Here is a 16627-nt window from a genome sequence, read left to right as displayed (position 1 = left end):
CTAACAAGAATGCCTACTGCTCATTATTGTAATGTAGAACAAAATAATAATCAGATTGTATAGTTTCCTGTAATATACCTCATTTAGAATTGGATGCTTCTTTAGTGGACAGTTTTGGAAGATCTTTATTTTGCAAAGTGGATCATTATGTACTGAAACTGTGATAATCTTATCTGACATTAGTTAAGAGCATAAATTGGTTTGGAGAATGTGTTTTAAACTATCACTGCACCAAATCCCAAAACTTTCAGACCAACTAAGAAACCAACTATTGCTGCTCTGACAATGAGAATTTAGTGGGATTTGTATTAGCCAGTGATGACATCACATAGTGCAATTTGAAGAAATCAGAAGACAAACAATTGTAGATATCTTTGGAGCCCTCTTCCAGCCGAATATGTTTTAATAAACTGCGTGGACCTGTGTGTTAATTTCATAATGGCAACAGCTAGAATTCATTCACAATAGCAATAACATTTCTGATTGTATTTATATTTTAATGAAATGACCTCTGAATGTAGCCTTGAATCATAGCATAGGGGTGTCTCTGTCTGTGTATGTTGTCCTTTTTCTATCCTGCTGATGGGCATATGTTAAAATCTTTGGAGAAACATGGAAGATAGTACCAAGCTGAAGGCTGTTTGATTCAAGTTGCATTAACCTTCAGCTTCATTATTCTTTCACTTTAACTGGTGAGAGTAATCACTTGCTTCTGTCTAAACTTATCCTAATTATTGGCAGTCCAAGCCTTGTAAATCAGTGCACTGCAGCGCTGTCTTAAACTGGTCTTGGAGACCTATTCTGATCTGACCTGACAACTGGAAGCTACTGTTTCCTCACACTCTTTAACTCGGACCACATTTTGAAACCTCTTCTGCCTCTACTCACAGGCAGAGATTGGTATCCGTCTGGTTTAAATCTACTGTCATGTGTTGTCTCGCTGATTGGTATTAGTCTCGTTATTAACTTTGATGATTTTTTTCTGAGTTTGCCTGTTTTCTAGATAAGTATTTCTGTTCAAATGGCTGTATTTTGTTAAAACTGTTTTTTTAAACAATCATGAGTCAGAAGCTTTAAAGTTTTATTAGTACCATAAAAACTCTTCACAAATGAAACTACTTTTGATAAGTGTTCATTTTGACAATGAGAATTTGTTAAGGGCTGTTGGCAAGTTGAAAGAATTTGTTTTTGAAACTGAAATTGGCAGGAAGTAGTGAGCTCAAGTGCTTTCTTTTTTTTCTCCTTCCCTTTTTTCTTGACGCCAATAGAAGTGTTTCATTTCAGCAAAGGATTTAAGCATTCTGAATGCAAATCAAGTATTCAAGTATTTATAAACTTTCCTTCCTTCACCATTTTTGTGAGGAGTGTGTCAGTTAGAAAATGTGTGTTTGGAATTTTTATTTTTGCTGATAACATAGAGTATCTTTTTATTATCAGTCACAGTTTCCAGAAAAATCTGCATATTATTTTGGGTTACATGGTATTATTTTCATGTGTGAGCTGTCTACTCAACTGCAAGCATTAATACAGTTTAATGGATAAAAAGGGTGATTATACAGCAAGACAAAAGAAATATACATATAAGTCCTTATATACTGATAACCATAATTTTATTATGGTCCATAAGAAGAATACGGTTATTAATTGGAAGTATTATTATTTTATGCAATTCTCTTATTCCATTTTGGCTATGTGAAAAGTATTGGTGAAAAAAGATGCTAGTCTAAAGATGTGTGTTTGTTAGACACTTTGCAATACCTTTAAACATGAAAGTGATGTTTTCTTCAAGTACTGTAGTAGTCCTATTATTAATCAGATCTGAAAATTGTATATTTACTGTTAGTTGTAAAGAAAGTGCTAAAACAAAAATTCTGAGGTACTGGCTATGAAAGGTTTAACAAAAGCAAACAGTAATGGATATTGTGGAAAAAATAGATTTTTATATTGTTGGCTCTATTTTTTTCATCGGTTTGACATGTTTTCTGCTCAGTGGGTTTTTCTATCAATAGAAAATAAGCTTATTATTTTAAAACATTTATATTCTAGGCAGAAGCAAGGCTGACAGTTGTGAAAACACTCAAAGAGGTTGAGTTTGGCCAGACTGAAAAGTGTGTTAGGATCAATTCAGTGTCCAGTGGTCTTGCAGAACAAGATCTCGAGGTCCTTTTGAGGTCCAGTGTTCTTCCTTCAAGCCTGATGCTGCCAAAAGTTGAAAATGCTGAAGAAATAAGATGGGTGAGTAGTTACCAAATTGTCATAATCTTAGCTTTTGATTGAAGACCTTGGGCCAATTTAGAATGAATCATTGGGACCAATGAGCTAGAGTTATGAAGAATGTTGCTGTTATCATGGGACAATGTTGGTGCCTGGCTCAGAAAAGGGTGTAACATTTCCATTAAAATGTACACAGGCTGGAGTTGCACACCGAGCATACGTAGCAACTTTAGTTTTTAAGGAAAACTAGTTTTCTTAGTACTGCAGTCAATAAAAGAATCTATATCAATGTTACAGTATATTATCAAAACAGAGAAGAGAATGTATAATAATATAACTTTGTCCATTGTACCAAATTCTGAACCTTCACTGACACCTTAAAAGATTGTCTATGTCAATATGTTTTATGTACATGCCTGGGAAGTTATAGATGGAGAAAACATGTTAGCAACATATGAAAAAATGGAGTGGGGGAGGAAAAGGTCACTTCTTTGGGGCAACTAGAGGAACAAACAGGAAGCTTTTAACTAGTGTTTTTAATTACCACAGATATTATTTCCTGAACAGTTCTCTATTTCTTCCTTTTTAATTGCTGACAGGTGTGTTTGCATTTCATGAATGACTTTTCAGCCAATAAAAACCTGAAATGTAAATGGTTGGCATGTCAAATTACTTAAGAAAACTTTGAAATAGGCCTAATTATGCTATAATTGTTTTAATTGTTAAGAAGAGGTGCATTTTATTTAGAGATACCATTATTTCTGCAAAACATCACTACAGGAATAACGTTTCATTATGCAGTTCCATACTTTTGAAAACCACAAGTATAGGGAATATCTAAAATGTATGTGAGCTGTAATGAAAGATGTATTAGTATCTAGTTTAATCTCAGCATCTAACCTTGATCAAGTCTTTAAGATATTATATGTGAATACAACTGAACAAATATGTTAGCTATATTACAGTACTTGTCCATTTGTAATAGTGTACCTTCAGTCTCCCCTGTTTCCAATGGAGGTTATGTCCCCTTACACCACCATTTAATTAAAGTAACTAGAGAATACCTCTCAGGATTTACAACCATGTAAGTGTTAGACATAACTTGTCATTTATGAATATTCATGCTTCCAAAATGGCAGGGCCCTCACTAGCACCTAATATGTTTTACATGGTACGAAATCTGAAGATTTTGTCCCTCCCATCCCCCAACTTTTCAAATGGCTAATTTTCATACCTAATATCATCCCGTTAGAAAATAAAATAGCACTAGCTTACATCTTATTGTCTGTATTTTTGTTCTGTTGCATTTTGATAAATCTTTGAACACAGAGGATTTGTTGGATTTAATAACACAGTTAAAAAAATGTTTAATTTTTTTAAATAACAGAAGCCTTTTGCTGTTTATTTTTCCGCTCATTTTTTTTATGTGAAACATAAAACCTGGAGGCTGATGCACAACTAAAAGATGGGCTTACTTGTTTTCTTTTGTGTGAGAATCTCTTGCTTTCCTTTTGTCCCTAGTATGGGTACTTGTTTGACTGGCATGGCTTATTGGACTATAACAAGCGTAACTCTCCCTCCTTTGTCATGGGACAATTCTCCCACAAATCCTGAACAGTGTGCATTCTTCCCAACACACTATTGGGTGTGCACTGGAATTGAAAGAATTGCTGAGGCCTGCTACTTCATCCCCTCCCCAATCTTTGTTTTTCCCCCCCCTCTCCTTTTTTCCCCTCCCTCCCTCACTGAAATGAACACTTTACCAGGCCGGAAACATTTAATCGTCTCCTTTTGAAAAAATTAATTGAAACTTCTCCACTAGTTACCTTTTGTATTGGTGCTTATAACAAATTATAAAAAGAAAGAGGAAGGGGACAGTATTTAATTAAAAATTCTTTTTTTTTAATCTTCAAAAAAATATATATTAAAATGGAGCAGTTTTTTTTTAAGAAGCCTAACAAGGTGACTATTTAAATGTTTTAAATCTAAAAACAGTTCTTCCATTTAAACCTTCATCTAAGTTATAAAACCCTAGCATCCATTAATATTTTTTATTTGCAAAAATCAAAATCATATAGAGATCTTCAGAACTAAAGCTGAAATTATTTTAGTACACTGCTTCCAGTGTTCATGTTTTGACCGGTATGAAGTTTACTATTTTCTGTTGCTCTACCTAAGACACTGTACACGTATGCATTTGAATTGCAGTGATTTTCTTAATTCTATATATTTTAGCTGACTTCTTTTCTCTAGGGAAAAGTTACAGAAAAGATGATGATGATGATGATGATGCACAGAAAAATGTGGGGATGGCAGAAATCTTCATCGTGAAAAGCTGTGATTTATTTTGGCCTAATTGTAAAGTTACTGCAAATTGCTCGAAAGCTTTTTAAAGATCTCAGTGATTAGATTTTCCTTTCTTTTGGGGAGGGGGGAGGGGGGGGAGCTAAAAGGGGAAATAACACCTCTAATCCAGCTTCTGGTAAATAGGCTGCCAGCTTTTAAAATGAGTTTCCTTTCTATTAGTCAGAATATTATGCTAAGCCTTAAGCATTAGTTTTTTATGTTGCCATAGCAGCCTTATTCCTGCAGGGTTGTGACCTGTGATGATTACAGTACAAAGCTTATAGGGTCTTGAAACCCCCTTTGAAGATGAAAAGTCTTTGATGGTTTATATTTATGCAAATCTCTTAGATATGATTTACCCAACTGAGACTGAATGGAGAGATGATTAAAATTCCCTTTTCCTTTGATATCCATTAATGGTTGCATATTCCTTAAATTTAAAATGGATGCATGTGTTATTTTTGTCTTTATTTACTAAAATATCTTCCACCATACCTGTGATATGTTTATCTCCTCACAAATTACTAGATCTAGAGAGACATAATAGATTTACAATATAGGGTTTTTTTCTTTTGAAAGGAGAAAAATCTGTGCAAGAGCTTTTGTATGTTTCCAGATGATAGATTTTGGAATTTGGGCTACCCCACTGGCAGCTCAGAGCTAGCTGTGAACTGGTCTCATGGAAAAAATTGGAAAGCTTTGGTCTTCAAAGAATTAAACTTCCTTTTTAAGGCCTTCCTAGGTAAGCTAAAAATTATGAAGAAAAGCCTACTGAACAAAGGGTAACAGTGCCGTAATGAATAATACGGATGCCACTTAGAAAGCTGCGGAACAGTTACAGTGATGTTAGTATTAGACATGAAACAAAACAGGACGTCAGGTATATCAATACTTCATTGTTTTTAAGAGCCTGCTGATTTGCATTTAACTACATTAGGGTGATAGGTGTTAAGCAAATATTTTTACAATTAAACCTTTAAACTTCAAAATATACGGTAATGTTGCAATTCAGAATTGTAGGCCTCAAAACCTCAGACCTGGTTAAAAGCTTGAGGGTTTTTTATTACAGTTCTGGTTTTGTTTGGTTTGTCATTGCAGCCAGGTGAAAGCTCTGAAAAGGTGCATGTACTATTTGGATATTTGTAAATGAATTTTTCTCTGGTCCCTTATAATATTGTTCTGGTTTTAGTTTTCAGACAAATTTTTACATCACTTAAAAGGCCGAACACTTGTAGAACCAATTAATTTAATCCCTTTTGTGGAAACTGCAATGGGGTTGCTCAATTTTAAGGTAAGGAACCTTGATGTGGTGAAGAGTTCATATTTTATCCTATCAGCAACCTAGGTATATGTTAAATAGTTTATGTCCTTTAAATAAGAAATTCATCTAAATAGGAGAGGTGAAAATAAATAAAGGAATTAGAGTCCGCTAAAAAGTTTGTATTTTTATTTCTTATGTTATTATGTAAAGGCCTTGACAAAATCCCAAAATATGTCCGTGAAATGCCAATTCCAGATAATACATACAGACCATATAATAAAACCCTATCCAGTAATTTTTGTTTTATTTTTACATTTAATGTGTTTTAAAATATGGAGATATGCTTCGAAATGATCTGAAGAGCTCAAATTGTTGTAGTAAAAATTGACTATTTAGTAACTAGCATAGTTGACGTTGTATAACCCTGTTTTTATAAATAATCTTTTCATCATTTCAGTAATAGTACTATGGTGTTTTTATAATGGCTCCTCTTTATAAAATACTTCCAAATTTCATATTATAGCTCTGAGAACAAATAATAGTTTTTCATATTTGTGTTCATTGGTGTGTTCTGTGCTTAGAAGTGTAGCTGAAGTTCTAAACTACCCAACATCTGAACAACATGAATTTTGTTCTCAGGTTCACTTAAGTTCAAATTATATATTTTTTTCTGCCTTGTATAAAGAGTGTTTCTAAATCTTCCTAAATATTATTTACCAATTGACTGACCTGATGCTCATGAAATACAAATGGCCCCCAATCTCAGTATCCAGCCTGTGTTTCTACAGGGGACAGATACCAATGATCATGAAATGGAAAATCAAATGCACTCACTGGAAATGCAATATTCTTATCCTAAAGCTTCAGAGAAAAGTTTTAGAGTAATTCAAGACTTGTATATTTGAGGTGTTTCAAGAACTGTTGAGAGGCCTCATTCTCTGTATATGTATGTATAGCAAAAATATTTATTCTTACTGCATACCTTAAATATATCTTGGAACATTCATGTTTATTGTCAGTACCCAGAGAGAGATTTCATTTCAAATTAAAAAAAATTTAGATTTTTTTCACTCTGATATTTTGTAGTAGAATTCGTAATAAATACTGTAGTTCTTAATGTTGGCAGTAGAGTTGCAGCTTAAACTATACTGTATAATAATAATAATAATAATTTACTATCCCACCAGCTCTCCCATATGGATGCCCAGTAGTACAATTTGTAATTATATCTGTCTCTCTAGGCATATCGTATGTTTCAAGACTATTAATATCAAAATCTTCTTATATAAAATAGTAATAATGTTGACATGCATTTCTTTATATATAATACCTTTAAGTGCTGCTTGTTTTTACATTAATATACTTCTGCACTACTTGTTGCATTTTTGACTTCCTGTACCTATCTTTTAGTTGTATTTGACAGTATTAAAGATTTTAAATTCTCCAGTAAGGAATTCTTCCAGTAAGGAATCCACAACATGTTGAAACCTCCAACTATTACTTATTTAATAAAAGATATTCTGTTCTTTGTTTCTTATGCAAAATCATTACATGCCAAAGCATAAACTATTGAGGTAAAGTGCATGTGCTTATTTTGGACAGTATTTAATAAGTACTTAGTTTACTGTAATTACATGTATTTCTAAAGTGCCAATCCCAGTAGTATCCATGGCATTACGGTAAGTTCATTCATATTTGAAGGGGAAAAAAGAGTAGGAAATCCAGTAGTGCATGTTGTAGCTACAGTGTATATATTCATATACACACATATTGTTTTAGATTTTGCTATGAATCGTTTTAAGACATTCTGTGCAGTACAATAGTGACAGTACTTTCTTTAGTTGGAGCAATTTTAGCTGAAAGATTTCCAGATTTTGATAATAAGATGAGTTGGTATAACATGTCTCTGTCATCCCTGCATTCCAGTAGAAATTCATGTTGTGTTCTTATTTGAAGGCAGCCTGTGAAGAAACATTAAGCATAGGATCCCAAGTTGGCCTTCATTTGGATGCAGTAGTCTTTGGAGGAGAGGATTTTCGAGCCAGCATAGGTTCTGACCTGTTTGTTTATTATAAATGTTAATGTATGACATTTGTAGTGAGAATAGTGATGGTATTTTATCCACTTGTCCTAACTGCAATAACTAAAGAACTCTAAACATGATTCTGCACTTACTTGTATTGGTACATTTTCCCATCTTTCTGCATAATTTTTATTAATGTAAATTATGTCATTGGCATTTTTAAATTCAGAGCTTGATAAAATGATGACTTACAAAATACTGGCTTTTTCCTATTCTTGTCACGCTGTAGCTAAAATAAAATATAAACCTGTTGAATCACTAAGCTTATTTTAAACTGTAATATTCATATGAACAGCTATCTGTATATTCTCTTAAGAACCATCTTTCAAGTCAAATTTTCATGTGTCTGTTTTTAACATTATTTACAATGAACTGTATTTTGATATCATTCACAATACATTCTTGTTAAGTTTTGCTTTAATAAATGCATTATAAACACTTCCCAGGTCAAAACAGCCATATCTCCTTGTAGACTTGTGTTACACTGATAATGCCATTTCTCCAAAGCCAGAAATATTTCAAAATCCCTTTTGTAAATTATTTGCTTAACGGAGACATTATCTGCTAAAAGCCTCTTTTTAATCTGATTCAGCTATAAACTCCTTAAAGGCAACAAGTACAGTTCAGAAGTATCCATTTTTTAATGAAGTATATACATATTCTAATGTAACAATTGACAACAAATTATTCTATACAAATTGATAATCCATATCTGAACAGTGACCCTAAGGAAAAGAGAACAGATCATTATTTTTTCACACCAGGATTCATGTGAGAATGTTTTTATCTGATAGACTGTGGACTCACGAATTCTTGTGAATGCTTTTGGCCCCTCTCAAAAGTCATCTGCCATAATTTTTCAAATTTTCCAATCCAAATACTAAAGCTTAAACATTTGGCTAAGGACATCGGTTGTGACAAGAATCACAACCAAGGAAAGTGCAATTCTGTTCTCAGTGTGAGTTTTTAACCATTTCCTTGTACACAGTATATCCATCTGTATAATGCTTCTCTTGTTGTAACGCTTTTCAGTGCCACTACAATAAGTAATAGAAGCAAATGATTACTGAAGGTGGATTCCTGCAGCCCTTCCTCAGCCAACACTCCCATTGACTTCAATCTCAGGATCTATTATTTGAACCAAATCATACCCTAAATTTCAGAAGCTAAGGCACAAAGAAAATATTTTTTCTGGATAAGCTTAATATTTGCCCAACTAAACTATTTAAATTATCTCTTTACAACACTTGGTCAGTTAACCTTTGTATCCCTCAATTATTTTCTTTTTCTTTTTTTTAATGATGTAAACTAGAGCACAAAGAAATTTTATTTTATGTTAAAAAAGTTTCAAATGAGAAGATTTAAAAAACAAAGTTAACTTCTTTCTATTCATTGTTTTCTTAGGTGCTACAAGTAGTAAAGAAACTCATGATATTCTGTACGCCAGGCAAAAAATTATTGTCACAGCAAAGGCTTTTGGCCTACAAGCTATAGACCTTGTGTACATTGATTTCCAAGATGAAGATGGGCTCCGTAGACAGTCAAGAGAGGGTGCCCTAATGGGATTCACTGGTATGGTTATGTGACAATGTCTACAAAAATTAAGCATTTTCTTTACAAAATATAGGCACATTTTATATCACTTAGACTGCAAACTAGTTTGTGTTCACAGATCAGTTGTTGATCAGTGAGTGCTGTCAAATGCGTCCCCAATTGCTTATGCTTTTAAAATTTCAGATAAAAAAATTCAGACTGCAAAATCATAGGCTGCTTTTCCAAAGTCACATCAAGGATATCACTATTTTTGTAATGGAAGCCTGGGTATAAGATGTACAATATGTGATTCTTCCTGACAGACAGTTCAAGTGAGATGTGATATTGTGCTTTGTGATGAACTGTTTATTTTTTTATTACTTTTTTGTATTTTTAAACGATGGCTAATATTTTTTAATTTGTTTATTTATTTATATGGTGAAAGCGTGGATAACCCCCCCACCCCGATATGCTAATTCATATATGAAAGTTATTGTCATGTTGTTTTCTTTGATTTGATTTTCCATATTCTGGCTCCCCTCCCAGTAAGTGCTTGTGCACCTGGTGACACCTACAGGTACTGGCAGACGGCAAGACCAACAGGCTCCTTGCAACAGAGTCCTGTGACACTGACGGTTATCCAGTAATTGGTATACCACATTACTCTCTCTCACCAGTGAGACATCGTAGCAACCAAAAGATGGTGCTTTTGCAATAGAAATGTACCATTTGCTATACATTATAGAATTCTAGAAATCAGTGCTAACACTTTAAATTATTTCTCTCAAAAATTATTTATTCAAGTTAGACTCAAGACAGTTGCATATGTGTTAGCTATTCATTATTGAAAGAATATATCCTGAGATAGTGATATAACAAGAGATGACACTTTTCAAAGTAAAAGTAATGGCACATGGTACTTCAAAGTACTTTCATTAGCTGAACAAAAATATCAAATGAAAATTAAAATTAGTCTAAATGTTTCACACTTTGCTGTTAAAAACAACATAGAATGTCTGAAGAAGAGCTCTATGTAAACTCAAAAGCTTGTCTCTCTCTCCAGCAGAAGTTGGTCCAATCAAAAATATTACCTCACCCACCCTGTCTTTCATTGAATTAAAAGTAATTCTGGACTCTCTTAAGCACAGATTCTGCCCTATTCTCTGCTGAACCTTGGTACAGTACTTGCAAAATCTGAATCTAGATTCAGAGACAAAATTGTTACTGTGCCAGAGCTATGGAATATTATTTATGTCCTTGTGGACTTTCAGGGCCCAATCCTATTCCTGCTCAAGTCAATAGGAATATGACAGGGCTCTTTGATTTCATCAGCTGCTGATGGCTAAGACACACAGGCCAATATTTTCTAATTTAGGCACTTACGTAAAATAACCTGGTTTTTAAAGGTCTTGAGCATCTGCAGCTCCTGTTGAAGTCCATTAGAGTTGCAGGTGCTAAACATCTTTGAAAATTAGGCCATTTTATTTGGTGTATAAATTAGAAAATTTTTGCCATCACTAACCTTGATAGGTTTCAGAGTAGTAGCCGTGTTAGTCTGTATCCGCAAAAAGAACAGGAGTACTTGTGGCACCTTAGAGACTAACGAATTTATTTGAGCATAAGCTTTCGTGGGCTACAGCCCACTTCATCGGCTGCATAGAATGGAACACACAGAAAGAAGATATTTATACATACAGAGAACATGAAAAGGTGGGAATAGCCATACCAACTCAATTGATTGGCCTCTTACAGTTGGTATGGCTACTCCCACCTTTTCTTGTTCTCTGTATGTATAAATATCTTCTTTCTGTGTGTTCCATTCTATGCATCTGAAGAAGTGGGCTGTAGCCCACGAAAGCTTATGCTCAAATAAATTCGTTAGTCTCTAAGGTGCCACAAGTACTAACCTTGATGACATTTGGGTCCAACTGATCATGATAGGAAGTCATCTGACATCAGTGTAATGGGGTTTTGGAGAGGTAACAGTGGAGTTGGCAGTAACTAGCTGCATATCGTTTAAAAATACAAAAATGTGACTGAAGTTGTAAGACTCAGATATGGCATAAATAGAAAGGCTACATCTGACAATTCAGGGTGTCAAGGGAAGTTAATTCCTAACTCAGCCGTGGAGGGTCTTTGGCCTTTCTATATTACATTTCAAGATCTGCAGAAGGGGCTGAGCTCATTAACATGAACTTGCAGCCTTTGCCTTTACCTTTTCCCTGTGTCTTTCCATGGCTAGAATCAGGAAATCTCAAAAAATAGAATGTCCCAGCATATAATCTGATAACTAGTCCAATCAGATGTGAAGTCATAATCCATGATCTTCCACTGGGCAGAAGGCTGTGGATCATTTTTGCTTAAAGACGCCCTTATTTCATACAGCTGTCTAGTAGTGTGGTAATAAAATCTTGATGTTCTGTTAATAGAAGTTCTGAATACTTATTTATCATGTATTTTAAAGTTTTTTGGGTCAAATCCTGCTAGTTTTAATCACAACTAATGCCACTGAAGACAACAGGTGTGACTAAAATGAACTAAATCTTTTACACAGCTAAAGTAATGATTAATCAATTAATTGGCAAGATACACAGAAAATAGATACAGTACTTATTTGGGACTCATAGGGCCAAATTTGCTGTCTTCCTAAACTGATGCAACTCCAGAATACTTAACAAAGTTGTATATACATAGCCCTGCAGTGAATTGTAACCTTTAATGTAAAGTAATCAAAATATGTTTATTGAAGTTTAAATAGTGTGCACATCTCAGAAATATATAATTACTCAATAAAAAATGGTTTTTCTATTTATTGAAATGCTTATCTGACCATCACCACCATAGTATCTATGTTTTCTTCTCATTTTCTTTTAAACTAGACATTGTAAGCAGCCTATTGTCTCTGCAATAAATGCATATATGTACTGAATGTCTTCAATCATCATTTAGCCACTGTAGATTATTTTAAAAATAGGTTTACTTTTACAGCAGCATATGTTTTACAGTACCATAAAATATGGACTTTAAATCAATGCGTTGTCTGTATAAATGGTCGTCAGCTTTAGGAATGTTTATATCCAAAAATAAGTAAACCTTGGAATAAAGCTTTAACAGCTGACTTAGTCATTATAGCTACTCCAGTGCTACATGCTGAGAAGCTAGATATAAATATGAAACACTATAGGTTTTCCTCTCTCTTTTTGCAGTCTTTTGTGGAAGACAAAAATGACACCATCATACAGTTACCTAAAGACTTGACAGGTATTGATTTAAAGCACAATATATCAAGTGGTACTGTAAAAAGGATTTCATGGTCATAAATTTTAATGTCTTCCAATTTTGCACCCTCTCAGTAACTCGTCAATAACAACAGTTCAGTTTAAAATATTTGCTTCATTCCTGCATGGCATTAAACTCTATTATACAGTTGTTTGGATACATAAGATGTGACAAAAGGCAACTCAGGCCATAAATCAAATGTTACATTATATCTCCTATAATCTGTTCACCAATGGCACAAATTGAAGTTGTTTACTATAACTGCATTTTAAAAAACTAATTTTAATACAGAAATGCAGTTGCCTTTTAAAAAATAATTGATCTGGAGCTTTTGATTTTTTTTATTGTAATTTAAGTCTTTGTTATAATTTTACATACATAATGAAAATAATTTTCCTGAAAATTAAGCTTTGTCGGCATTACTAGGAATTATGTACACAATCTTCAATTTCAGAATTACCAGTTTAACTATTAAAAATAAAGCAAATTAAAACCAAGAATAATAATAATTTACTCACTTATTGCTATCTTTTGATTTCATTAAAAATTATCTTTAAACACGATTAAAATGAAATACATTAGCAAAAGAAATTTTCTGTTCATTTAATTTCTTTCTAACAAAATAGTCCTTAAAGTATTTAAAGTTTTAAACTATTATTTTAAATTATTTTTTTCTATAGTGGAGTGAAATATCAGAATCAATATATGGATGCCCTGAGGATTGTAAATAAAGGATTGTGTAACAAGAAATAAAATAAAATCGAGCTTCTATGGCAAATTCTTCTTACAAATGTGATAGTTCTGCACAATTCTTTCTTGTTTATAAAATATGTCTTCAGCTAAATTGGTTCACAAATTTATTTTTATGTACCACCAAATTTTATATTATGTTGCTGAGGATTGCAAATATTTTTTCTAATTGTTAAATCATTTAAAAATGAATGCTTAATTTCCATAGTAATACATATGAATCATGACATGAAATAATGTATTTATATACAATGTATCCAACTTTCAGTTTAAATGGGAATTTTTAAAAACAGCTTTTCTACCTGGAAAAAACACAGTTAGGACCCAATACCACAAACTTTTACTTACACGTGCCCTGATCCTCCACTGAGATCCACTAGCATGGACCTCTACACTCATTCAGAGTCCCATTGGATCAGTTGGATACCCAGGTGGTGCGGGGGTCTGCACTAGCAGATCCTGACACAGGTTTGGAGCCATGAACAGTCTTTATGCACACAGGTAGTCTGACTGAGGAGCCCTTACTCACGTGAGAGAGTCCAATCTTGAGTGGTTTTATGCATGTGAGTAACATGGGACCACTTCTGTGAGGAAGGACTATTCATTTGACTAAGGGTTTGCAGGATCAGTCCCCTAATTTGTAACTATTTTTATTTGATGTAAAGGAAAATTAAACAGGGATATTACAGTACAATTTCTTTAAATTAATTTTTAAATGTTCATTATAAATAAAAAACCATGCAAAATCACACCACCATGTGAAAATTCCTTTTGAAAAAATTAAGAATGTAAAATGCTATTTTAAAAAATGTAAAACAAATAATATAGGCATTGTTTAATTTAAGCATATACAGTATGAATTGAAACTGAATACCTGACTCAGCAAGTAAATGTGAAAATCTATACTAAAATTAACAGGCAACATTTAATTTCTTTTTATTATATATATATATATATATGCAAGAAAGGATAAAAAGATGCCTATCTAAGCCTAGAGAGTACCTTTTAAGTTCATTAATATAACAAATAACAAAAAGAAAAGTATTATGCATCAGCAGTAACTAACTAATCATTAAGGTGGGGGAAGAATTTTGAATATTTTTAGTTGCTAAACAAATTATGGGAATTTAGGGACTAATCCTTTTGTAGAATTAAAAAAGCTATCAATGAAATATAGCGTGTTTTGTTGTTTAAATATCATTTTCAGGTTGTTTAATTTTTCAATAAAACAGTAATTGTCAGTTTCTGATGCTATTATTTATACAGCTAGAATTTAAAGATATATTATACTTAAATTGTTTTTAACAAATTTGTCTAACACTTACACCTGTAATGACAAAAGGAAGATGTATGGATTGAAATGGATGGAAAGAATTGTAATTTTTGAATTATAACAAATACAACTTCTGTTTTAGTTATATTTGTTCATATAGTATCTAGCAAAAGATTGTTGTTCAGTTTAATAATACAAGAAATCTAGTCAAATAATTAGTTATTTAACATAAAGTCTATGAGGCATTTAAGAGCCTCAAGTGGTTGGAACATTTTGTTGAACATCTGTTTGTTGAAGCATGATTCTAGTGTTATTAATCTTCTTTGTAGGTAAGCAGGTGATTCACCCTAACCAAATTGCTGTTGTCCAGGAACAGTTCTCTCCAAGCCCTGAAAAAATAAAGTGGGCACAAGAACTGATTTCTGCTTTTGAAGACCATCAGCGATTAGGAAAGGTAAATATTTTGTTAATGCCACATATAGAATACCAGTTAGAATAATATTTAAATTTGAGAAAAATTGGGGAGTGTTTGTTTTTACAATAAAAAATATACAGTAATTTATGGTTTTATTAGCAAAATGTATGCCAGGGTAGAATACAGCTAGAATATTCATGATAAATGTGGAACTTCTCAAATGAATTTATAAATACACTTTCTTTATTCTCCTGCCTCTCTTAACTTTTATCCTTTAAATAAAATTATTTGCTGCTTAGGGAATTAAAAATACTCTTAAATTATTTCATAGAAATCATGATGATATTGTCATATGAAAATAATTTGCAATCAAAGGACAGGTAGCATGGAAGAAAAAAACACATCCTGCTGGTTTTGGTATTATTTGTGGGAAGAAATAAATAGATTTGAAATTCTTTATTTTTAATAAATATCTGATAAAATTTCTTTAGTTATGTGGGTCCGATTCTGCAACTGCTTACACGTGTGAATAAAGTTACTTATATGCATAACTCTTTGCCAAATGTGACTCTTAATAATTAAAAGTGGGAACGTTTTCTACGTATTTGTACCAATTTCTGGACCTGAGATTTGGATTGAGTGGAAAGCAAATTAACACTAGAATATGATTGTTCCTAATTTAGTGCATCATTGAGTCTCACGTTTCCTGCTCTGTGGGTTTCTGCTATGTAAATATTGCGGTGGTGATGCACAATCTGTCTCCACTTTGTGCCAGTAATACTTAAATTAGGGGTCGCCTGAAGGAAGATTTTATGCTAGTTGCAGCATTGTCAGTTAATTATCTTAAAGGTTATTTGCTATAATCCAGTTTGCCTCTTTTTGAAAGAAAAAAGTTGCAGCTAAGTATGTTTATCTTAGTTACAGCCAAACCTGAGACTGTTAAAAAGCCAGGGGAGTTTTGATGTCGACAACATTTAGTTGCACTCAAACTGAAATGCCTGAAGTGTGTTTGTACAAAATGGAAGCGCAAAATAATTATAATTATCAGTAAAAAAATCTTCTGTAGTAAAGCTGAGCACACAAGCCTTTGTACAGAGTTGTACTTTTTACTGGTAGAGTATAAATATTCACAATAAATTCCTTTACTTTATGATGTGTGGAAATACATTGGAAGTTATATCTTCCCCATTTGCACACATTTCTAATGCAAGAAAGATTGCATATTAGAAATTCTAGAAAGGTCATAGCAGATTTGTGATTCCTTTATGCCTATCCTTCAGAATAAAGCTTTTAGAATAATAATTTATTATTAGAATAAAGTTACTGGTCTGCCCTTCACCGTCTACCGTATCTACAAACATTTCCATCACTGTGATATTTGGGTGCCAGCCTGGATAATTGTTTCAGGTCACCATCATATGTTATCTTTCTGTGTCTCTTTGTTCTGTTCCCCTTACCTCGGTGATTAATGTA

General features: G+C 33.0%; 1 protein-coding gene across 4 annotated transcripts in view; it reads left to right on the top strand.

The window, feature by feature from the left end:
* The window catches only part of CLYBL (citramalyl-CoA lyase), a 229378-nt gene that overhangs the window by 196978 nt on the left and 15773 nt on the right, over window positions 1–16627 (top strand). For 2 of the 4 annotated variants that reach the window (XM_005303890.4, XM_065592438.1), the window contains 5 exons: window positions 2047–2235; window positions 5750–5851; window positions 7778–7871; window positions 9309–9476; window positions 15069–15193. In XM_005303890.4, coding sequence (XP_005303947.2) covers window positions 2047–2235; window positions 5750–5851; window positions 7778–7871; window positions 9309–9476; window positions 15069–15193 — 678 coding nt within the window. The remainder of the gene's footprint in view (window positions 1–2046; window positions 2236–5749; window positions 5852–7777; window positions 7872–9308; window positions 9477–15068; window positions 15194–16627) is intronic. The other 2 variants (XM_065592451.1, XM_065592446.1) reach the window with 1 other exon arrangement.

The sequence above is a fragment of the Chrysemys picta genome, chromosome 1, assembly GCF_011386835.1.
Source record: "Chrysemys picta bellii isolate R12L10 chromosome 1, ASM1138683v2, whole genome shotgun sequence".
Taxonomy (NCBI): domain Eukaryota; kingdom Metazoa; phylum Chordata; order Testudines; family Emydidae; genus Chrysemys; species Chrysemys picta.
The sequence above is the reverse complement of the archived record's forward strand: the minus strand, read 5'-3'. Positions and strand labels throughout refer to the sequence as shown.